We start from the raw sequence: 21,824 nt of genomic DNA, 5'->3' as shown, positions 1-21,824 counted from the left end.
GCGGAGGGCACTTGGCCGTGAGGTCGGGAGGCAGCATGACCCAGAGCGCTGTCGGGTCCTGGACCCCGAGGTTCATGCCGATTTTGAACCTGTTCTTGTGAGTCTCACTTGTATCCCTCCTGCTGCAGGTTCCTTCTCTGGGTGAGGGTCCTTCTTTCTGGACACCGAGCATGGGTCAGTCTGCCTTCCCTGGTCTGGCGGGACTGGTTTTTCAAGCCGGGGGAAGGGTCGGCCGAGGAATTGGCAGAGGCAGAGGGTTTTATGTAAATGCCCAGGGAGTGCTCTGGGAACGGGGAGGCCGGTTTTCCCAAAGACACGCAGGGACTGGCAACCTCCAATTAGCCGGGGCCGGTGATGTCAGTGCTGCTTTCCTGGGTGGCTGCGCCCACTCCAGTCGGCCTTGGCAGGGCTTCCTGGCCATTACCTTCTCCCTTGGGTGGGAGAGGTGCCAAGGGGGCCACCATACAGGAGAGAGGCCAAGTCCCCTCCCACCATACTCCCCAAACTGGGGCCTGAACCATGTTGTGGACCAGCCCCGGAGAGTGCCGTGAAAAACCAGCCCAGACTTTACTGGAAAAAAGACTTTAATGTGGCTAATATTCCATCCCTCTCCCTAAACCTGAGGAGCTGGGGAGACCTCAGTAGCTGGGCTGGTCCCAGAGGCTGTTGCCATGGCAACTGCTGGTAGGCCCTGCTCCCCAGGCTACCCCAACCCCAAATTTCAATAAATACAGTGCAAAGGGGTCTGGTCACCCACCAAGCCGGGGAGACGAGGACCCGGAGTGCTAGAGAGGGCATGTTGTACGGTCCGAGAACCCACACATGCGCACTGCCAAGCACGCACACCGAGGGCCATGTGCACACACAACAAACCCCCTCTCAGGCATCCTCACGTGACACGCCATCCACACACACACACACACACGCGCGCGCGCGCACACACACACACGCTCACACACACATTTTCCTCAGCAACAAAGCACTGAGCACACACACCCCTTCCTTACAGACACACACACGAGGTTCTGTATATATGTGCTTTCTCTCAAGGTTTGGCTTAGAGCCTGGGTGTCCCCTCCTGGCTCAGAGGAATACGAACAGGTGGGTCTTCCTGGTCTTGGCCAGATCATACCCTGGTCTAGGGCCTAGGTGTTGTGGCCAGGCAGTTGGCCGTGTTGTTGGTGTCAGCCCAGGAGGGGAAGGTGTGCAAGTTGAAGATGGGGTAGCTCCAGCTGTTGATGGCCAGTGTGATGACCAGGACTCCGATGATGTTGAGCAGGAATCCTGTCCGGGCCTGGTGTAAGGAGAGCCAGTCTGAGTGACCAGTTGCTGAGCTGGGCCAGAACCTATCTCTTAGGGGCTCAGAGGGGCTCGGGAGCTCTCTTACTGGCAAAACTCTCCCTGAGAAATCTTCTTGTGGGTCTGACCTGCAGCACTAGGAAGTGCCCCTGCCCCTTGCTTTCATCCCAGCGCTAAGGAGGGAAAAGGAAGCCCTTCATGAGCTTTCAGGGCCTTGGGCTCTGTTCTCCCCGAGTCCATCTCCCTGGGTGCAGGTGCCTCGTACCTTGGAGCCTCCCCTAAATTCCTCACCCTCTCCTTTCCCTCTCACATGTTCTGGGGTTTGGCAGGGTCTAAAGATGCTCCAACTCGGGATCATGGTGCAACCTCCCCTGCTGCCCCCTCTCCAGCCCCCCCGCCCCAGACAGGATTCACTCTTAACTCTGAGAACCTCAGTGGCTTTAAGCTACTTTGTGGTCCACCAAGAAGGAAAGACAGAACAGGGCGGGGTGCCGAAGCATTCAAGCCCCACTGCTACTCACCATATCGGACACTTTGAGACCTCCAAAAGAGAAGACAATGGCATTGGGGGGGGTGGCCACAGGCAGCATGAAGGCTAGGGAGGCGGCCAGTGTGCAGGGAAGCATGACATAGAGAGGGTGGAGGCAGATGGCCTGAGCCTGGATGGGGAGACAGTGGGGAGAACTGATCTCAGCCCCCATCCCAGAGAGGAAGACGTGGCCCCCAATTCTCCTGCTTCCCCTCTCTGGAGGACAACCCGCCAACAACATGCACTCTGGCCACGAACCCACCACTTTTGCCAGGAGGCCCTGGGTGACCTGGGAAGGGCCCCTTGACCTCTCTGGAGGGGATGAGTGTGCGGCCCTGCCCAGTGGGGCGTGGTGAGAGGAGGGGCCCATAAAACGGATCTCAAAGGGGCTCCAGGGTGTCATCAAAGGCTGCGGGAACGCGCCAGGGGAGGAAGGGGCTGGGGACGCTCCAGGGAGTCATTTCAACCTGTCACCTCAGGACTGACCAGAACAGGGACTGGGCCAGGGAGGTGGGCGAGGCCACCAATGAGGCTTATCCGGATACTCAAGGCGTGACTTCACCAGGGATGGAGTGAGTCAGGGGCCAGAGAGCCTTGGGGCCCGAGGTAGCTGAAGAGTCTGGGGAAGGGTGGAAGCTCAGGGGTCTTCTTCCGGAAGTGAGAGGAGGTGCACACAGTTTCCCTCTGACCTGCAGGTGGGGCCCCTGGGTGGGGTGGGCAGGAGGGCTGCCTGGAGGAAGTGTGTCTGCGGGACCAGCTCACCATGGAGGCCAGAATGGGCAGGAAAAGTGTGGTGGTGGCCACATTGCTGGTGCACTCAGTGAAGGTGGCAATCAGGAGGCAGATGATGAAGGCAATGGCGGGAGATGGCACATTCTGTAGTGGGGTCAGCTTGTCCCCCAGCCACTCGGACAGTCCTGATTTCTGTAGGCAGAGGAAGATAGTGTGTGAGAGGGTGAGATTCCTGGGGCTCTGAGAGGGCCCTGCTCCTGCCTCCACCTCTCCAGAGCCTTCAGAAGTCGGGTCTGCTTGGGAAGGAAGATAAGACCCAGCCAGAACCAAGAGGCCCCTCTGGTGATTTTGAAGAACGCTTGGCTGTGGGGAGAAGGGTCAGATGAGGAGCCGGGAGATGGGGCCAAAGGGCCTTCCTGGGAAGCCTGGGACGTGGTGGGAGGAAAGATTTTAACTCCTTTTACTCTTGTTCTCCCAACAGCTCTTGGGAGCTCCCTGGCCACCCTCAGTCCTCTCCGGGCCTCCTCCAGCCCAGCAGACGGGCAAGGAGCGAGAAGGGGGAAGGGCCCTGGTATAGATGCTGGGAAGAGGCTGACAGGAGAATGGGGACAGCCCACAGGGTCATGAGGGCTCCCAGGTCTTTCCCTGTCCACGTGTGTACTGCCAGACTGTGAGTCCCAGGGCACTGGGACTTTGTCTCACACAATGCTGCCCACTCAGCACGCGGCACAGTGCTTGCCACAGTCCGTGAAAACTAACCTCAGATCCAGGAGTCCCTGGCACCGATCCCTGACCCAGGGAAGCTGCCTGCTGTCCGTGCAGTGAACGAGCTTAGCCAGAACACGGAGGCCCAGGGGCGCAGGCGGGTTCAGGGATTTCCCTCCTGGATGGAGGCTCTGGGGAATGAAGCGCTCTCCGGTCCCTATAGCCTGGCTGGGTGTGACCATGGCGCCCCCTGGTGGCCTCAGCGGGCCAACTGCGTCCACCCAAAGCTCGCTACTCCCCGGTGCTGAAGCTGTTGCGTTCTCCGTCTGGCGGAGGGTGAGGCCGGTGGAGTGGGGGCGGGGCAGGGTTGGCACTGAGAACAGTCGCTGCCCACCAGAGGAGCCTGCCTTGCCTTTGACTTTGAGACCCTAACAGGCAGAGGTCCTTATGGCCTGTGTTTCCTCCCCCTCCCTTAGACGGAGCTCTAACCTGCCTCTCCAGCTGCTGCCGGGGCTCTGCCCACCAGGAGGCTCCTAAGTGGGGATCCCCTGTGTGGGGTAGAAGCAGGGCACCTCTTTCCCTGCCGCAGGGTCCCCCTCCAACAGGCTGCGGAGGGGGCGGGCTTTCTCACCTCGCTGCCCTTGGCCAGGGCAAAGCCGCCCCCCAGCAGGAAGACGATATTCCAGGGCATCTTCTCATTCACCGTCTTCCAGTTGAGGAGGGCAGGAGGGGCCTTCAGCCTCCCCGGGTTTTCTATTTCCCAAGCAGAGGAGGACGGATCACCAAGAGCCAACAGGTTTTTCCTCCCCTCCACTTGGGTCTCCCTGTGAGTCCCTACCCGAGCTTACTGCAGGCGGGAGAGGGACCCCCAGTTCTGCAGCATCCTTACTTTGTCCCTGAGTCCCTGCACTTTTGGCAAGTCATCCCAACCTGTCTGGGCTTTGACTGTTCCTGTCAAGTGTGGTTGAAGGCTCATTCCATGCTAGAAGGCAGGGGCTGCCCAGAGGCCCCTCCCTGCCCCAGTCCAGGTTCTTACCTGGATCCGGAGTCAGCCCTGGGATCTTGGAGGGCACCAAGAACAGAATTATGCCAATGAAGATGGCCACTGTTCCATCGGATGCCATGCTGTGGGCAGGGCAAGGAGAGCAGGCTTAGGCTCCAGGCTGCGCAGGGTCATAGGGTGGAATGGCGATGGAGAGGAGCCCCTCCCAGCAAGTCTTCCCCACCATATCACCTCCTGGTCTGCACCAGGGGCCCTGCTTCCTTCCCTCCTCCCTTAGCCAGGTGAGCCCCAGAAGTATCCCCCTCTCCCCAAGAATGCTCACCTCTTTCCGTCCTTATCGGGAAAAGCCAGGTTGCCCCAGCCAACGAAAAAGCCCGGCTCCCGGGTGAACCATAGCACCACCAAGGTGACAAAGAGGACAGAGACAGCCTTTTCTGCAAAGGTCATGGGGCCCAGTAGCTTGTGTTCTGTTTGGATGACGCGGAAGGCTGCCCGTGCTCTCTCCTGTGCCTGTCCCCCAATGCCAAAGTTCTTCCGGAAGCTGCAGGCAGAGGTGGGGGGTGGGGCAGCTCCTGAGGACCCCGCATCAGGCAGGGGGGCAAGGGACTCTGAGCACCTGTGATATGCTGATGCCTGCAGAGGCCACCTTAGGGTTGCTACATGAAGGCTCTGGCCCCACCCATGGTTTTGAAAGAAAAGCTGAAGACTCTCAGCGGGGCGGGGGGGGGGGGGGTGCGGGGGGGGGTGGTCGTTGTTCTTATTTAGCAGAGGCAAGTCTGGGGCTCCAGGGGCCAGTTTCCCCATGCTTAGCCCTGCTCCATCTGTCCCAATGACCCCTTTTCCCTCCAGAGATTTTCTTGCGCTAAGCCCTCCCTTGCCCAGAGGGAGGAGAATCTAGAGGCCTGGACCCCACGACTCCTTCTGGCCCCAATTCGCCACTCCCCTCCTCCAGCAGCCTTTCAGGAAATCCTTCCCTCCCTCTCCTACCTGCTTCTGGGCATCCCCTGCCAGCCTAGCCCCACCCACATCATTCTTAGGGGCACAGGAGACGACCGCCCACTTCTGTGTGCCCCTTGCTTAACTTAGGTTGACTTTTAACTTTCCACTTGGGCAACTCTCAACTCCCCTGATGGACTGTGAATTTCTCAGTGGCAAAGACCATCTACCTCACACATCTTTGAATGTCCCACGGTGCCCTGCATATGGGGGTCTCTTTGACTATCACCTAGCTTTGTACCAGCCCCCAGCCTTGATCCAGCCGCCTTGCACATGTCCAAGTGAGTGTTCCAAAGTACAGCAACAATACTTAAAAACTTTCAATGTCCCCCCCACTCCATCCTCACCCTCCCACCACTGCCACCTGAGCAGGAAAGTCAAATAACGCCTACCACAATACCACCTTTATCACTACTCTCAGCCCACACTGGTAGCAGACATCACCAGTCGATCCCAGACTCAATTCCAACTGAGCTCTGGCGAGGTCTCACCAGATTGTCAACTCAGACCTCGGGTCGCTACCAGTAACTCAGGGTTGGAAGTAAGAATAAAACCTATTTACTACTCTTGGCCTCAAGGACAAGGTCCCAACCCTTGATGCGGCACACGGGATCCTCCATCATCTTTCCCTGCCTACTTCTCCAGCTTCAACTCCTGATATTCCTTTTTGCACTTATGTTTCAACCAGTAGAACTAGAGTTTTCCCAAACACACGCTTTTTCTTGCCTCTGCACCTTTGTGTAAGCTGTTCTTACTGCCCGGAATGCCTTTACCCCATTCTCTACCTGGCTGGCTTCTCGTTCTACAAGATTCGGTTCAGACGTCGCGTCCCCCAGGGGCATTCTGGGATTGCCACTATCCTGGGCTGTGTTCCCACAGCCCCCAGGCTTCCCTCTGTCACGGCCCCCACCACACCGCCACCCATTAGATGGTGAGCTCCAAGGACAGGGGCTGTGCCTAATATCCTCTCGTATTCTCAGTGCCTCGCGCAGGGCCAGATGTCCGGTAAGAGCACAACAAATGCTTTTGTAACTGACCATGTTCACTGTGTGCTCCTTAAGCATTTACCAAAGGACCGAGGAGCATTATGGAGTGGATCTGGCCTGGGCATCAGGAGACCTAGTTTTCAAACTCAGCATTGACAAATCTAGTTGTACACCCCTCTAAGGAGCCTCAGTTTGCTCATCTGCTAAATGGGATAATAGTCTCCACCCAGTCAATCTCTCACATGGTCGGGACAAATGCACAGAGAGGCCTTCTCAGTGGGTCCGTGATTATACCCTTTGCCACAATGGCTACCCGGTTACTCAACTGGAATCTCCTGGAGGGTAAGGGCAGGCCCCCGGGCTTCTTTCACTCCCACCACCACTTACTTGAACCCCAGGAAGAGGATCTGCAGCCACAGCCAGGAAAGCAGCAGCAAGATGGCCATGGCGGGGAAGGCAAAGCCGAACCAGGAGGCAAAGTTCACCACGTTGCCGTTCTGGGGGAAGAGCCTGATGGGGGGTGTGGGCTGTCGCACGACATTGCCCCAGGCGCCTCCCAGCGCAAGTGCAGACCCCTTCCCGCCCCCCCCCCCCCCGCCCCGACTCTGCCCCCGGGCACTCACGAGTTGACCTGGCCTTGCAGCACCAGGTTAGGCGTGGTGCCGGTCAGTGTGGCGATGCCCCCGATGCTGGCGGAGTAGCACACGCACAGGCTCATGCCCTGGCTGAAGCGGAGCTCCTCCCGCTGTTGTGCCGTGGGCTCTAAAGACGCGGCTGGGACAGGGTGCACCTGCCCGTTATCTGGGAACAAAGGAGAGCTCCGCTGGCTGGCGGGGCGGGCCTTGCCAGTGAGCAGCCTAGACCCAGGCTGGGGTGGGGGGTGGGGCTCGGGGGTGGGAGGTGCAGAGGCTGCGTCCAGGTCTGCAAGGGCTTGCACTCCCTGAGGTCTCAGGCTGGCTCAACCCTCAGACATCACCTGGCCCAACCTCTCTTGAGAGAGGGAAACTGAGGCACAGAGAATGCAAGAGGATTATCCAAAGCACACAGGATGAAGGGAGCCTGGATCCCTGACAGCCCACCCAGACTCCAGCTCTCTGCCTCCCAGAGTGACCTGGCATCTTGTTTGGCCCTGCACTGAAGGGATTCTCAGAACATGGGGTTTTTCATTTTAAAACTAGGGACAGGGGCACCCCTGGGTGGCTCAGTTGGGTGGGTGTCTGCCTTCGGCTCAGGTCATGGTCCCGGGGTCCTGGGATCGAGTCCCACATCAGGCTTCCTGCTCAGCGGGAGTCTGCTTCTCCCTCTCCCTCTGCCCCCTCCCTGCTTGGGCTCTCTCTCTCTCAAGTAAATAAATAAAATCTTTAAAAAATAAATAAAAAGAATAAAACTAGGGACAGTCTTGGGCGAGCCAGGGCAAGTTGGTCGCTGCACGTCTCCCTTTTCTCTCCCTGAAAGCTCCGAGATGACCACCCCTGTCATGGATGTCACCTCAGACCCTCCCCAAGAGCTGGGGGAGGTGGTGGTGGTGGGGTTGGGGCAGAGCGGAGTCAAGCTTCACCTTTCTCACCAAACTTGGTCTCCTCCTTCTGGGGACTTGGTTCCTGGAGTTCAAAGGTGGGGTTGTCGCTGCCTTCCTCCACGTCCTTGCCCGTGGGCGTTCTGTGCAACTGATCCAGAACGGCGTGCGCGATGGGCACCATCATGGCTGTGGTGGCCGTGTTACTAATCCACATGGACAGGAAGGCTGTGACCAACATGAAGCCCAAGAGCAGCCTAGGGACAGATGGAGACGGGCGGACCCGCTGGCTGGTGTTCCAGTGTCCCCTTCAGGGACTGGATCCCCAGCACCCCACCCGCTCCAGGTTCTCCAGTCCTGGCTTGTGGGAACTCACAGGGCCGGCCGCACCCCAATGATGAGGAGCACACGGAGAGCAATGCGTTTGTGCAGGTTCCAGTTCTCCACGGCAATGGCCATCAGCAGCCCCCCGATGAACAGGATGTTGCTGTCCTTTAAATACTCGATGCAGACCTGGCAGGCAGGGACAGCAGGAAGGGGTGTCTCCCATGCCCTTGGCCTTACAGGCTACAGTCACTGACATTCCCACAAACACAGGTTGGTCTCCTGGGCTCTCAGAACCAAGTAGAAATGGTCTTTGGATTATCTTCCATTTAAAATTAACCAGGTTCCTGGGCGCCTGGGTGGCTCAGTCAGTTAAGTGACTGCCTTTGGCTCAGGTCATGATCCCGGGGTCCTGTGTCGGGCTCCCTGCTTCTCCCTCTCCCTCTCCCCCTGCTTGTGCTCACTCTCTCTGTCACATAAATAAATAAAATCTTAAAAAAAATAAATAAATAACCGGGTTCCTCTCTTCCTGCCAAACCCTTTCTTTCTCCCCTCAGAAATGAGTAGGAGATAATTGAGCCTGATTCCAGTCATTTTTCAAGCCATGGACTGGGACATAGAGAATTTAGTGCTGATACTAGAAAGTATAGCAGTGGTTCTCCAAGTGTGGTCCATAAGCCGGCATCAACCCCAACCTGGAGTTTGCTAGGAACGAAATGCTCAGGCCCTGCCCTAGGTCTACTGCTTCTGAAACTCTGGGGTCGGGCCCAGCAGTCTGTGTTTTTCACCAGCCCTGCAGGTGGTCCTGAGACATGCACGCTGCTCACGTTTCAGAGCCATTAACCCAGGACAATACAAGTTCTTTAGCTGACTTTCAAGGCCTACACCTGATCCACTCTGAATTAATTCTCAACACCGACCATGCACTCGGCATTTCTAGAATGTACCCAAGCCCACCCCCAGCCCTGCCATCTTCTAGCTGACTCTATCGTTAGTGCTCCCTGACCTGGACTCTTCTGTGTGTCCTGCCTGTGATGAGGCTTCCTCCATCACCAGTGTTTTAGGGCAGACCCCCCCCCCCACCAGGAGCCTTACCTCAGAGGCATCCATTATGCCCATCATGGGGTACAGGACGATGGGGAAGAGGGCGGTGACAGCCAGGGGCAGAGCCTCGGTACACCAGAAGAGTGCCATGAGGATAATGGAGTAGGCACAGTAGGCTTCCTGTGGGCGGGGGGGGGGAGGGTAGCAGAGCTGCTGGAGGGGGCAGGCCTGCGTCCCAGAGTCATGTCACCTCTTGCCCCCAGAGAAAACAGGCCATTGGTCACAGTGTAGGGAGAGCCTGTGAAACCCACAGTCGTTGATTCCTGAGTCCAAGCTCCCATTTCAAAACGGAAATAAAAAATAAAGCAAGGCATTCACCACCTTGTCTTTGACCTTGGGGAGGCCAGACGTTATAATCCAGCCACACGGGAAGGACTGGAGAGCCTAGAGTTGGGTATCAGGCCCCACCCAGCCCGAGGGGACTGCAGGGGGCCAAAGTGAGGATCCCCTACATGAGATGGGGGCTCATCTGGATGAGACTGGGGCCTGGTCAGTGTGGACTCCTGCCTGGCACCCTGGCCTTCCCTGGCTTTGTCAGAGCCCGCAAGAATCTATTTGTAGGCTGATGCAATGAATGTTCGTTTCCTCTCCCAGAAGGGGAGCTCCATGAGGACAGAGTCGTTTTTGTGGCATCTGGGTGCTTGGAGCTCAGGACCTAGCAGGCTTCAGAGCAAATCTTTTCTGAATGAATGAACCACTGGGAAGTTTAGGAATGCTGGGAGGTCTCCTTCCCAGCAAGCCTGACATGACTATAGCATCACACAATTCCGGGAGCTGCCATACACATTTACAGAATATGTAAAAAGGATCCCCCTCCCTGAGTTGTGCGGGGAATTGGAGGGGAAACCCTGGGTCATCGTCTTGCCAGTCTTTGGGCACCAGAAGCTCCTCTTTCTTTCACAGGGCCTCCTTTTGAGTCTAGCGAGACCGGATCTCAGACCTGGGAGGGGACCTGGGGCAGAAATGGCAGTCAGCCTCCAGCATCATGGGGCCACCGGAGGGAGGGCAGGAGAATCATTAGCTAGAAGGAGGCCTCTGGGGCACCTGCCCACTCTTTGTGGAAGGGGCTGCCGGGCTGTGTGCTGGGACAATGGGCTGGGAGGTCTTCTCTCTCACCTGTCTTGACTGCCTTGCCCCTTCTTGTTTTTACACCTGGTGCTCGGCCGTGCTCACCCCTGAGTACCTCCTGCCCTTAGTGCCCTGAAGCTTGGGGAGGGTCCCTGGTGGTAGCCTGGGAGAAGAGGAAGCTGCTGTTTATGGAGCAACTTTTAGGAGCTGGGTGTTTTCAGGTAACTCAAACAGCCCTGAAGGTGGGTGTGGTGGGCCCAGGACCTAGAGGAGCTCTAGAGGGTAAGTGGCTTGCTCAAGGTCACAGAACTGGGGAGTGGCAGAGCCAGAATTGAACCCAGGCAAGGCGTCCAGACTGCAGAACTCCAAGGGCGTTTCCCCGGTGTTCTGGGAACCGCTGGAGTGGAGGAGCACGCAGCCTGCGCACCCCACTGTAGAGCCAGGTCTGTCTGCCTGACATCAGGCTCACTTTCTCATCACGAAACTTCCACCAGCTCTCCTCACCCTGGACGTGAACTCTTTGGCTCCAGGGGTGGGGCCACCCTGACCTTCGCCCAGAGATCCACCCCCCCACCCCCCCGCCCCCCCGCCCCAAGCAAGAGGCCAGTTCTGCTGAAGTTGCTGTTCTCAAGCCCTTCCTCACCTGCAAGGGAGGTGGCGGCCAGTTACTCATCCTCCCCTGGGGCTAAGGGCAGGCCAGCCCCCAGGACCCTGGCGTCCCCTCCCCACAACTGACTCGGAATTCTCTGGCCAGAGACAAGGAGGGGGCTGGGCTGCCCAGTCACTGTTGATTTAAGAAGAAAGAGCTGCTAAGGACAGCAGAAGTACCCCGAGGACTGCTCCGCGCCAGGCCTTGGGCGCCCCATGCTTCAGGTGATTGTCGCATTTCACGGCTTGGTGAGGTAATGACTGACTATGGTTCCCACTCCACAGATGAAGAAACAAAGGCACAAATAAATGAAATCAGTGTCTCAGCATTACATGTCAGCAAGTGAAGAAGCCAGGCCACGTGGTTCTTGAGCCTCAGCTTTCTCTTTCTACCCTGAGCTCCATCCCTTTATAGTTGGGGGGGTGCCCTCCAGCCTCAGGTTCACAACGACTAGTGGGGTGTATGGGGATGGGCCGGGGCTCTGGATTCCAACAGAACTGTCCTTCCTGGGGACTGCCACTTCCTGCCATCAAGCTCCGGGCAGGTAAACTCAAACCCCAAACTTTCCCTTCTGAGACCCCATTCCCATGCTCCAGAGAGAGCTGTTGATAGTTAACCCCGACCCTGTGAGCTCCAGTGTGTTCTGTCTATGGCTCCCCTACTACCCCTTTACAACTTCCCCAAGTCCGTCTCCTTGTCGTCTGTCTCTGGATCAAACCCAAAACCAGGTTCAAAGTCCCATCCAGAAGCCTTCTCTGGCCCAGGTGGCTCTAGCCCTGTGTCCTCATACTCTCTCTGGCCCAGGTGGCCCTGGCCTGTGTCCCCATCCTCCTGGGCAGTCTTGTCCAGCTGTAGCATAACTTGCTGACCTGTTCTTCCTGGGTCATAGGGTTCTTAACTGGGGCATGGAATTCCATGGAATCTGAGGGAAAACGATTTCATCTTTGTGCTAACATCTAACTAAGGCTCTAGACATAGGCAACAAAGCCATACTGTGGTTACTGGTCGCGCGGGTGATTTTGTCACAAAGGCCCTTGATCGTGGCCATCAGCCATCAGGTACGGGCACAGATCAGTTGGTGCCGTTATCTCAAAATGTATCTCAAAATATTGTTTCTATCCATCACTTGTTTTGGCATTACGGTGGTTATACCAATGCTAGATCTTTAGTGCGTGCATAATTACCTGTATTTCTGAATTGCGATTGGCTTTTTCATATTTGTATTACTGTATTTCAAAGTAACTGGGGTGCCTGGGTGGCTCGGTCGGTTAAGCGTCTGCCTTCGGCTCAGGTCGTGGTCCCAGGGTCCTGGGATCGAGCCCCGCATCGGGCTCCCGGCTCTGCGGGGAGCCCGCTTCTATCCTCTGCCTGCCACTCCCCCTTCTTGTGCTCCCTCTCTCGCTGTGTCTCTCTCTGTCAAATAAATAAATAGTAAACTCTTAAAAAAAAAAAGAAAAAGAAAAAGAAATGGTGACTAACTTGGTTTTGGCTCAGGTCGCGATCTCAGGGTCGTGAGATCGAGCCCCAGGTTGGGCTCCACTCGGTGCCTCTGCCCTTCCCCTCGTGCTCTTCCTCTCTCCTGAATAAATAAATAAATCTTTAAGAAAAAGAGAATTCCAAGAATAAGATGACCGACTGACTGCTCCACCCAGAGGCCCCTCAGTTCTTCCTTTCGGCTTATCTATTATCGCAGGCAAAAAGGATGCAGGCAAAGCGTCCCGTGATGGAAACCAAAACTACCCCCCAAGCAAAAGGGACTGCCTGACAACCGCAAGAACCTGCATGACTGACCCTACGACGGTGGTCAACCTGACCTTTCCTGCCCACCTGCAGGGACCTTTCCTTTCTTCCACATTTTCCTTATAGAAACCTGGATGCACTTTCCAGCACTCTGGAGACCATCTTTGAGACCCTAGTCCGCTGCCTTCCCGGTGTCAGCCTTGTTGAAATGGAAATCCCTTTCTTGTTTTGCCACCACTTGTCTCTCTGCCTTTGGGTTTTGTCAGCGGCGAGTGGCCCGACCTGGTCTGTTCGGGGCCCTCATGGCCAGGTGCTCCTGCTCCCTTGGGTCCTGGTTATACACCTGACTTAAGGTGAAGGGAAAGAAAAAAAATGGTCTAGCACCAACTATTGTGGCTTCCCTGAATCACCTTGGGAACCTCCTAAGCTTCTAGGTCCATCTCCAAGAGGAATTCCTCTCTGGGTGGGAGCAGGGGTCTCTACAAGCCGCAGCGATGCACTGTGCGCCACAGTGAGGAGTCGACAGAGGTCAGGCATGCGTGGCTGGGTGGGCGCTCTGCGTGCATTCTCGTTCTCTCTCCTGTTTCCTCCTCACGTCTGCATGGGGCAGTGGTTCTCGCTCCTGCTGTTGTGAGGGAGGAACCTGGGCTGGCCAAGCCCAGCTGGCAGCCTATTGGCGTGGGACCCGGTCAGCTTATGCTCCAGCCCAGGGCAGCTCCCTGGGGCTCCTGGCGCAGCGCAACTCCGCACTCCGATCCTGTACGCGTAGCTTGCACTGCTGTCCGAGCTGGCTCAGACAGCGGCAGGGAAGAGTTTTTTTTTCCCCTGGCAGCTAATGTTTCTTGCTCCCTCTGTCACTACCTCCCCCTTGCCCTGTCTGGCAGAGGAGGTGCTCTCCAGCCCTGTGCCTCGGCTGAGGATTTGCTCCTCTCTCAGTATCCTTTTATGAGCTCCTGAGGACAGGGAAGTGAGTCTTTTCACCTCCGGGTCTCACCCCTGGCTCTTTGGCTGGTGCTGGCCTGGGTGTGAAATCCCCCTTTCCCACTTGTGCTACACCCACCTCTACCCCAGGAAGTTGCTGCTACTGGGACCCCCTGGGGGGCAAGCCCTGGGCCCCTCAACTGTTCATCAGGCACTCATTGGACAGATACTCTCTCCACTCCAGGTCTGCAGTCCTGTTGGTTCTATGCCTCAAATGCCCCCATTGACTTCTCTCCAGCTCTCGGCCAGCAGCCTCGTCCAAGCCCCAGCATCTGTCACCAAGACTCCTACAAGGTCTCATTCACCTCTCTTCCTCTCTTGCCCCTGAAATCTCTTCCCCTTGCTGCAGGCAGAGTGGTCTCAAGTCACAAGTCTGGTTTAATCCACCCCAATCCTCCAACACGGACAAACTCACCTCAAAGCAGCTCAACGTATCCCACTGCTCTCGGGAGAAGTTCAGGGCTGATTTGAGCCTTCTCCTCCTTGCTCTCTGCTCCAGCCACACTAGCCCTCTTCCAGTTCCTCAAATACTCCACCCTCCTCCCAGCCACGGGGCTTTGCACACACATAACTTCCTCTCTTCCCACTTTGCCCAGCTGCTGTCTACTCATTCTTGAGATCTCAACTCAAGTATTCCTTTTTCAGGGAATCCTCCATGGGTTCGAGGCTCGGTTATACTCCCCGTTTTCACACACTAAGCCCCTGTCCGTCTTCTGCATAGCACTTATCACAGGCTATAATTAAATACTTTGTTTCGTGAATTTCTTGATGAACATCAACCTTTTTCATCAGACCGTACTCTCTAGGGAGCTAGGCCCGAGTCCGTTTCTGCCCACCCCATCAGGCATCTACGTGGAGTTGACGGTGTGAATGCATGAATGAGAGCACCAGGCACTAGGGACACAGACATGAGTCAGGCCCAGCCCTGGCCCTCCGGACTCCGAGTGCCCCCATGTGGGTTGGCCCCTAGGCCCACGGTGGGCGGGCTGCCCGGCAAAGCCAGCAGTGGACAGAAGAGATAAATGTTCAGATGGCTTCCAAACCCCAAGGCTGGCAGCTTGCTTCTTTTGTAATGGGAAACACAGGTCAGAGGTCAGAAAACCTGCATGCCCAGGCCCAGCTTTATGGGCTCCCCTCTCAGCTTTTTCTTTTCTTTTTTTGTAAGCAACACTGATCGGGGCATCTGGGTGGCTCAGTTGGTTAAGAGTCTGGCCTTGGGCTCAGGTGATGATCCCGGGGGCCTGGGACAGGGCCCCGAGTCAGGCTCCCTGCTCCGTGGGAGTCAGGAGTCTGCTTCTCCCTCTCCTCCCCGCTCATGCTCTCTCTCTCTCTCTCTCTCTCTCTCTATTTCTGTCTCTCTGTCTCTCTCTCAAATAAAGAAAGAAATAAAAAAGCAACACTGATCATTTCCAGCTGTACACACATTTATCTCTTTTATGTGGTTTCCTTATCTGCAAATGGGAATAAAAGAAACACCTGCCTCACCGGGCTATTATAAGGATAAAGGATGTGACTATGTCGCAAAGGACCATCCATGGCGGTGAGCAGATGGTGGGGCTGGTGTTGGGAGATGAATGCACTCCCGGGATCCTGGGGAACCAGGGTGGACTCACGAGGCACACATGGAGATGAAAGTGCCAGAGAGTCCGGTGCAGACTCTGGACCCGGGGTGTGGGCAAGGTGTGGGACCTGTGGGCATCATGGCCTTTACCCGTGACGGGCACAGAGCAGCCCGGGGCTGTTGGGCAGCTGCAAATACGCCCGTAGTCTCCAAGCTGTCACCACTTATTCCTCCTGGTGATTGAAGGTTAACCCAGGGAGGGGAGATGGCTTGGCACACAGGGGGTCACTCCCACTGCCCCTCTGCCCCTGGTGAGCAGGGGATGCTGCTGGCAGTGAGCACTCCCAGGTCTGGGGGTGAGGTGAGGTACTAGGTGGCAGCCGGCCAAGAACCGTGGCAAAGGCGAGTCCAGAGTAGGATCCCAGAGGAGAAGCGGCCCTTCCCTGAGCCTCCGTCTTGTCTGGGCTGAGGAAGGCTTCCAGAGGGGACACTGAACGGGTGCTGAGGGATGAAGAGGAGTTCAGTGGGTGGGTGGGCAAAAGGTGTTGAAGTGAGGGAGTGAGCAGAGAGGGACCAGAATGAGGCATAAAAGATCTTGATGCATTCTTGGAGGGGTATATCGCTTGGAAAAGGCCTTGTCTGCCTTGGGGGAGATCTAGGACTTTATCCGGAAGACAGTGGTGAAAAGTGAGGCCCTTAAAAGATTTTAAGAGGAGAGAGTGACACGGTGAGGTTATACTAATGCCACTCAATGTGATTTTTTAAAAATGATTTTATTTACTTTAGAGAGGGAGAGAGAGAACATACATGAGCAAGGGCAGAGAGAGAGAGAGAATCCTAAACAGGCTTCACGCCCAGTGCAAAGCCCGACTTGGGGCTTGATCTCATGACCCTGAGATCATGACCTGAGTCCAAACCAAAGAGTCAGATGCTCAACCGACTGAGCCACCCAGGCGCCCCATGCCCTAGGTGATTTTAAAAAATATATGCACAAGTGTTTGTATATATGTGGGAAAATCTCTGATTCAGGGATTCTTACCCTTTTTCTGTCTGATGAAGCCTTCTAACTCCTTAGAATCATGTTTTTAAATACATTAAGTAAAATGCATAGAATTAGAAAGGAAACCAATTATATTGAAATACAGTTGTTACACCAAAAACTAATGATGTAATATATGGTGATTAACATAACAATAAAAAAAAGGAAAAAAAGAAATACAGTTGTTAAAATATGAAAAATGGGCAAGGTCATGATATCTGTTACTCTGTCTCAGCTAATAAGACCTTCACTGGCTAATGGTTACTGTAACTGCAAAGTCATGAGGAACTGAAACGTTATTTCAAGGTACTTGCAACAGCTCTAATGCAATGTGACAATATCTGTGATTTCCCCGCGGCAAAATCAAAGATATGGTTAATACTACTGTGGCGGCAAAATCAAAGATATGGTTAATACTACCGTGGTTTGTTATCTACATTCATAACAGAAGGAAGTGCTAAATTTTCTTTAGAGGTTATTGACAATAAAATATAGGGATTTTGGTTTTTTTTCCATCTAAGTTCACAGACTCCCTGAATTCTCCCCGCAGATTCCCAAGGAGGAGGAGTCCCTGCTCTGGAGGATAGCCACCATGCTGGTCACTGAGACTGCCCTCTGGACGGCCACGGGGCTGAGGGTCGGAGCAGGACCTCTCCATTTCACTCTTTGGTACCGTCAAATTTCATACGATGTGAGTGTGCCATCTAATTAAATACACACATCATCTAAAGATAAAATTGGGGGGGGGCGCCTGGGTGGCTCAGTCAGTTAAGCATCTGCCTTCAACTCAGGTCATGATCCCGGAGTCCCGGGATCAAGCCCCACGTGGGGCTCCCTCCTCAGCGGGGAACCTGCTTCTCCCTCTCCTCCCTGCTCATGTTCTCTCTTGCTATCTCTGTCTCTCTCTGTCTCTCAAATAAATAAACAAAATCCAAAATAAAATAAAGATGAAAATAGGGAGCTTAGACCAGCTATATTGTGGCGGGTAAATTGGAAGACACAGGATGGAAGGCCGGGGGGCTCTGGGAGGCCCTAGGAGGCCGTGCTGGCAGATGGCGGGGCTCAGAGCAGGTCATGGCAGTGGACATAGAAAGGACAGACTCCAGAGAGGGTAGGAGAAGACAGGGTCTGGGTGAGGGCTGATGGCTTGGATAGGGAGGAATGGGAGCATAACGCTCTCACGTGCCCACCCTGGGTGTCTAGATGCGCGGCAGTGACCCCCAGGGAGAGGAGGCGGGCTGAGGGGACTTGCGGAAGGAGGTGCAGAGTAGGCCGCGGTGTGCGATCTTCTTTCCAGGAATACTGGGCCCATGCTAAATACCTAATCTTTTCAAGAGACTGAATTTGCAAAGGCGACAATGGCGAGTCCACATATAAAAATATGTCCTGCAGTGTGTGCAGCAAACAGCCCGGGTAGCCAAACCACAACCTCTACAGCAATTGGCCCAAACAGTCTGGATTTGCTCAATGACAGCTAGCTTTCCTGTTTCGCCCCCACTCTCTACCCCCACTTCCAACTCTGGACCAACCAGTGAAAGCCAAATACGCATCCCTAAGCAATCACACAGGATGCCCTGCATCGATCGGCCCCCTCCGGCTTCCCCTGCTAACAGCCTCCCGGTTGAGGCGCCCCCGAAGCCTCCCCTTTCCCACTCGAAAGCATTCCGGCCCCCGCCGGCCTTTGAGGCTCTGCTAAAAGCAAGCGATGGAGGCTGGCTGGCTGCCTGTCTTCCCTCTGCCTGATCTCACTCCGGAGATCTTTGTTTTTAGTTCTGCACCACAGTGTGAATGAGTGTGTTGCATCATCTTCTGTTCTAAGAGGCCACAGGGAAACAATGGGTCTCTGAGTGTCAGAGAAGACAAACGTGGCGGGGGAAGAGTCCTGACCTCCCAGTTTGGGCTGGGGGCCAGGTCTGCCTATGTCCACTGAAGAGCAAAATGGCAGGCAGAAGTGACTGTGAGCAAAGCATTCCCGCACTCCGTGTGTTTGAGCCCCACAACAGCCCAGGCCTTGCCGCTGGGTTCTATCCAGGAAACTAGTGTTGAAGATTCTACCTTGTTTGCCCCATTCCTGACCCTCACCTAGCAGGTGCTGATGGGCATGGACATAATTTGATAATTTGGGAACTAAGTCCAGACTGGGGAAGAGAGAGACGTCTCTCTCCTCCAGGCATCCTTCCGGCCTAGGAGGCTGAGTCCTAATCCTGCTCCCAGGCCCCCCCAGAGGCCAGAAAACCTGTCTCCGGGTGGTGGCTACACTTAGGGACGACACCCCACTGCTCTTGTGCGGGTGACCAGCTGCACCTCACCTTCCTGATTCACAGGTGGGGACACCGAGGCTCCCTCATCAGGACAACAGCCTCTGTGAACAGAAGTCATCTCTGGAAAAGAAGTCGGGTGTCCACGCAGTGCCTGGGGCTATCTGTACTTTCCAGGGGCTAGGAATTCAGACGAGAGGCACAGAGCACAGGGAACCACCCTGTACCAGGCCCCGGGCACCAGGAACCCCATGTACACAGGTTCTCGTTCTATCTTCATTAAGTCCCTTAGAGCGGAGAGGGTTGGTGAGGTCACAAGCTATACATGCTATAGAGTGGATCTGGACCCACATCTGTCTGGCTCCCAAATCCGTTTTGTTCCCTGGACTCTGCCTTCTTGACCAAGAGCCAGGAAGTTTCAAAAGATAGAGGCGGACCCCAGAACTGAGGTCCAGATTCCACGTTCAGTCTTCATGGCCACAGTGAATCATCTAAGTCCTGCTCCGTCTCTGGAGCTCAGGAATAACTTTTAGTCAGGGTATTTTAATTATATGGGTCTTAAAGCTCGCGTGGGCAGGCAACACAACGTACGGTGCGTGTAGTCTAGGAGTGCAGCTGATTCAGATTAAGAAATTCTGCCTTCTGTTCTTCCTGTAAATACAATCTGGATTCTAGCTAAGCTCTGTCCTGGCAAACATTGTGCCCCTAGGAGACTGTTTTTCCAGATGGTCCCGTGGGGAGGGGGGAAACCGGCATTTTTTTTTTTTAAAGATTTTATTTATTTATTTGACAGATACAGCGAGAGCAGGAACACAAACAGGCGGAGTGGGAGAGGGAGAAGCAGGCTTCCTGCCGAGTCCTGGGATCATGACCTGAGCCGAAGGCAGCCGCTTAACAACGCTGGTTGCACTCTTAAAGGCACAAACTGCCCGAAGCAGGCGCCCGGAAACCAGCGTTTTTGACCCTAAAAATCCTCACTCCTTCCCCTGGCCTTGCAGGGCTGACAACACTGGCTCACCTCCCCCTTCCTCTCTAACTGAACATACACCATCTTCCCCCTGGCTCAGCTCCCCATGCCACGCTGGGCTTGTTCATCCCTCCAGCTTGCCAAACTCGCTCCTGGCCTCGGGCCTTTGCACTGTGTGTTCTGCCTGGACGGCTCTTTGCTCAGAGCTGTGCTTGACTGGCTCTCAGTTGCCATTCAGGTCCGAGGGTAAATATCATTGCTCCGGGAGGCCTTCCCTGACCACCCTATTCCGAGCAACCCAGCCCTAAGCCATGGTCACAGCCTGTCCTATGGTTTTCACAGCATATGCTTCTGCGTGTCTTTCCAGCCCCATCCCCCTGCGCTTAACACGTGCTCCCTGATGGCTGAGCGAGTGGGCGAATGAATGGACGGGTGTCAGGTGTGGGACACACCCATGGTGCTTCCTCACTGTCCGGTTGCAGGGTTGGGGGAGCAGTGAGGAGGCCTCGGGCCCCACTATCCCTTGTCCCCTGGGACCACCAGAGGATGACGAGCACTTCCAGGATTTGGTTGCTATTTCTGGAACACACCCTACGATTCCAGCCCCTACACCTTTGCTCCTGCAGCTGCCTTCACCCGGCCCGCCTGCTAAGGATGCGTCTGACTGTTAGCATCCCACTCAGCCTTCAAGGCCCAACTCAAAGGCCACCCGCTTGGGGTTCGCCCCTGACTCAGTGGGAAGAATTTGCTCCCTCCTCTGAGCTCCTCAGCCTTCCCAGCTCTATCTCTGTGTAAATACATGTTCCTCTGACAGCAACCTAAGGACAGAACCCTCTGCTCCTTTTCAGTAACCCCTAGCACAGAGCAGGAGCTCATCGGACTGCAGCACAGTGGGAGGACTGGCTGATGGCTGGATGGATGTGAGGGTAGGTGGCTCAAGGGGTGACTCACAACGGGGCCACCAGCCTGTATCTCTGGGCAGCCTCGGGCAGAGACCCCCAAGGCCGGGTTCCAGTTTAGCCTTTGCCTTTCTCTAGCTGGGACTTCAGACAAATTACTACTCTGGGCCTCAACTGATATGTCTGTAAAATGGGGTAATAGTAGTACCCTCACAGTAACTCAGAGGTTATTATGAGACATAAATGGGTTAGTGCTTTGAAGTGCTTGGCACCATGGCTAGCACGTAAAAAATACTCAGTAAATATCGACTGTTACAATATGGACTACCCGTCTGAGCCTTGTGGGGGGGCTCTTCCTTCCCACTTCAGGGGCCAGGGGCATGGAGGTAAGCTTGGCGACTCACTACAGACAGCAGGGACGCAACACAAGGTCCTCTTTGCCCACATTCCTGCATTCATTCTACAGGTGTTTGTTGAGCACCTATTATGTGCCAGGGGATTCTGCATGGAAAAAGACCAAGTCCCTGCCCTCATGGAGCCTACAGTCTGGTGTAGGTAGTCGGAGAATAAATAGAAAATAAACAAGTGCATCAACAGGGGTTCCTAATAGAGCCTGACTGGCGGCAGTCAGGGAAGGCTTTTTCTGAGGAGGTGGATGGAGGCTGAAACCCAAGGAGTGAGAAGCAGTCATCTGGGAAAGAAGACTCCAGGCAGGGAGACCGAGCAATTTGAGGAACGCGGAGAAAGTGGGGGAGGCTGGAGAAGAGTGAACGAAGAGGGAAGATAGGAGGCATTGGGGACCACGGAGTCTCCAGGAGTGGAGGCCCAGGGACTCCTGGCTACCCTAAGAGGTTTGGGTTTTATTTCGAGTTTGACGAGAAGCCTGTGTAAGGGCTTCCACAGGGTAGTGGTTGGGTGAAGAATGGTCTGGGGAGGGAGAGGAGAGAAATGATGGCGGCCTGGACCCACGTGGGAGGCAGTGGCAAGCAATCCCATTCAGAGTATCTCATAGATCTCGAGTCAACAGGACCCGCTGGTGTGCGTGAAAATGAAGGAAAAAGAGGAATCAGGAATGGCTCTGGGGGCACCTGTCTGGCTCAGTGGGTAGAGCGTGCAACTCTTGATCTCGGGGTTGTGAGTTCGAGCCCCACGTTGGGTGTAGAGATGACTTAAAAATAAAACATTAAAAAAAAAGAAAAAAAGGAGTGGCTCGGAAGTAGAAAGTTGAACCACATCTTGGTAAGACAGCAGAAAGAGCCAGCTGGAAAAAGATGAGCAAGCGGTGTTGTTTTGGATGGTAAGTGTAGAAGCATATGCTGTTTAAAAGAGAAGATTCAGGGGCGCCTGGGTGGCTGAGGGGTTAAGCATCTGCCTTCAGCTCAGGTCGTGATCCCGGGGTCCTGGGATCGAGCCCCGCATCGGGCTCCCTGCTCGGCGGGAAGCCTGCTTCTCCCTCTCCCGCTCCCCC

General features: G+C 55.2%; 1 protein-coding gene across 1 annotated transcript; it reads right to left on the bottom strand.

Moving 5' to 3' along the window:
* Positions 1–898: 898 nt before the first annotated feature.
* SLC13A2 (solute carrier family 13 member 2) lies at positions 899–14,123 on the bottom strand. The gene is made up of 12 exons (XM_028109285.2): positions 14,048–14,123; positions 9,186–9,314; positions 8,143–8,279; positions 7,809–8,023; positions 6,874–7,051; positions 6,638–6,760; positions 4,591–4,809; positions 4,302–4,390; positions 3,897–4,018; positions 2,591–2,752; positions 1,821–1,958; positions 899–1,294 (listed from the first exon to the last, which is right to left on the bottom strand). Exons 2-12 carry the CDS (start codon positions 9,282–9,284, stop codon positions 1,139–1,141), a joined length of 1,638 nt encoding a protein of 545 aa, XP_027965086.1. The 5' UTR covers positions 9,285–9,314; positions 14,048–14,123; the 3' UTR covers positions 899–1,138.
* Positions 14,124–21,824: the final 7,701 nt, after the last annotated feature.

The sequence above is a fragment of the Eumetopias jubatus genome, unplaced genomic scaffold (genome assembly GCF_037043125.1).
Source record: "Eumetopias jubatus isolate StellerSeaLion01/CBP00866 unplaced genomic scaffold, mEumJub1_p1.0 scaffold_10, whole genome shotgun sequence".
NCBI classification, from domain to species: domain Eukaryota; kingdom Metazoa; phylum Chordata; class Mammalia; order Carnivora; family Otariidae; genus Eumetopias; species Eumetopias jubatus.
The sequence above is the reverse complement of the archived record's forward strand: the minus strand, read 5'-3'. Positions and strand labels throughout refer to the sequence as shown.

Bases quoted from the DNA above. Each gene is read 5' to 3' on its own strand.
- SLC13A2 (XM_028109285.2), bottom strand. From the start codon at position 9,284: ATGGCACTCTTCTGGTGTACCGAGGCTCTGCCCCTGGCTGTCACCGCC. The intron at 8,024-8,142 runs GTGAGTTCCCAC...ATCTGTCCCTAG, and splicing joins ATTGGGGTGCGGCCGGCCCT to GCTGCTCTTGGGCTTCATGT. The intron at 4,810-6,637 runs GTAAGTGGTGGT...CTCTGCCTGCAG, and splicing joins ATCCTCTTCCTGGGGTTCAA to CTTCCGGAAGAACTTTGGCA.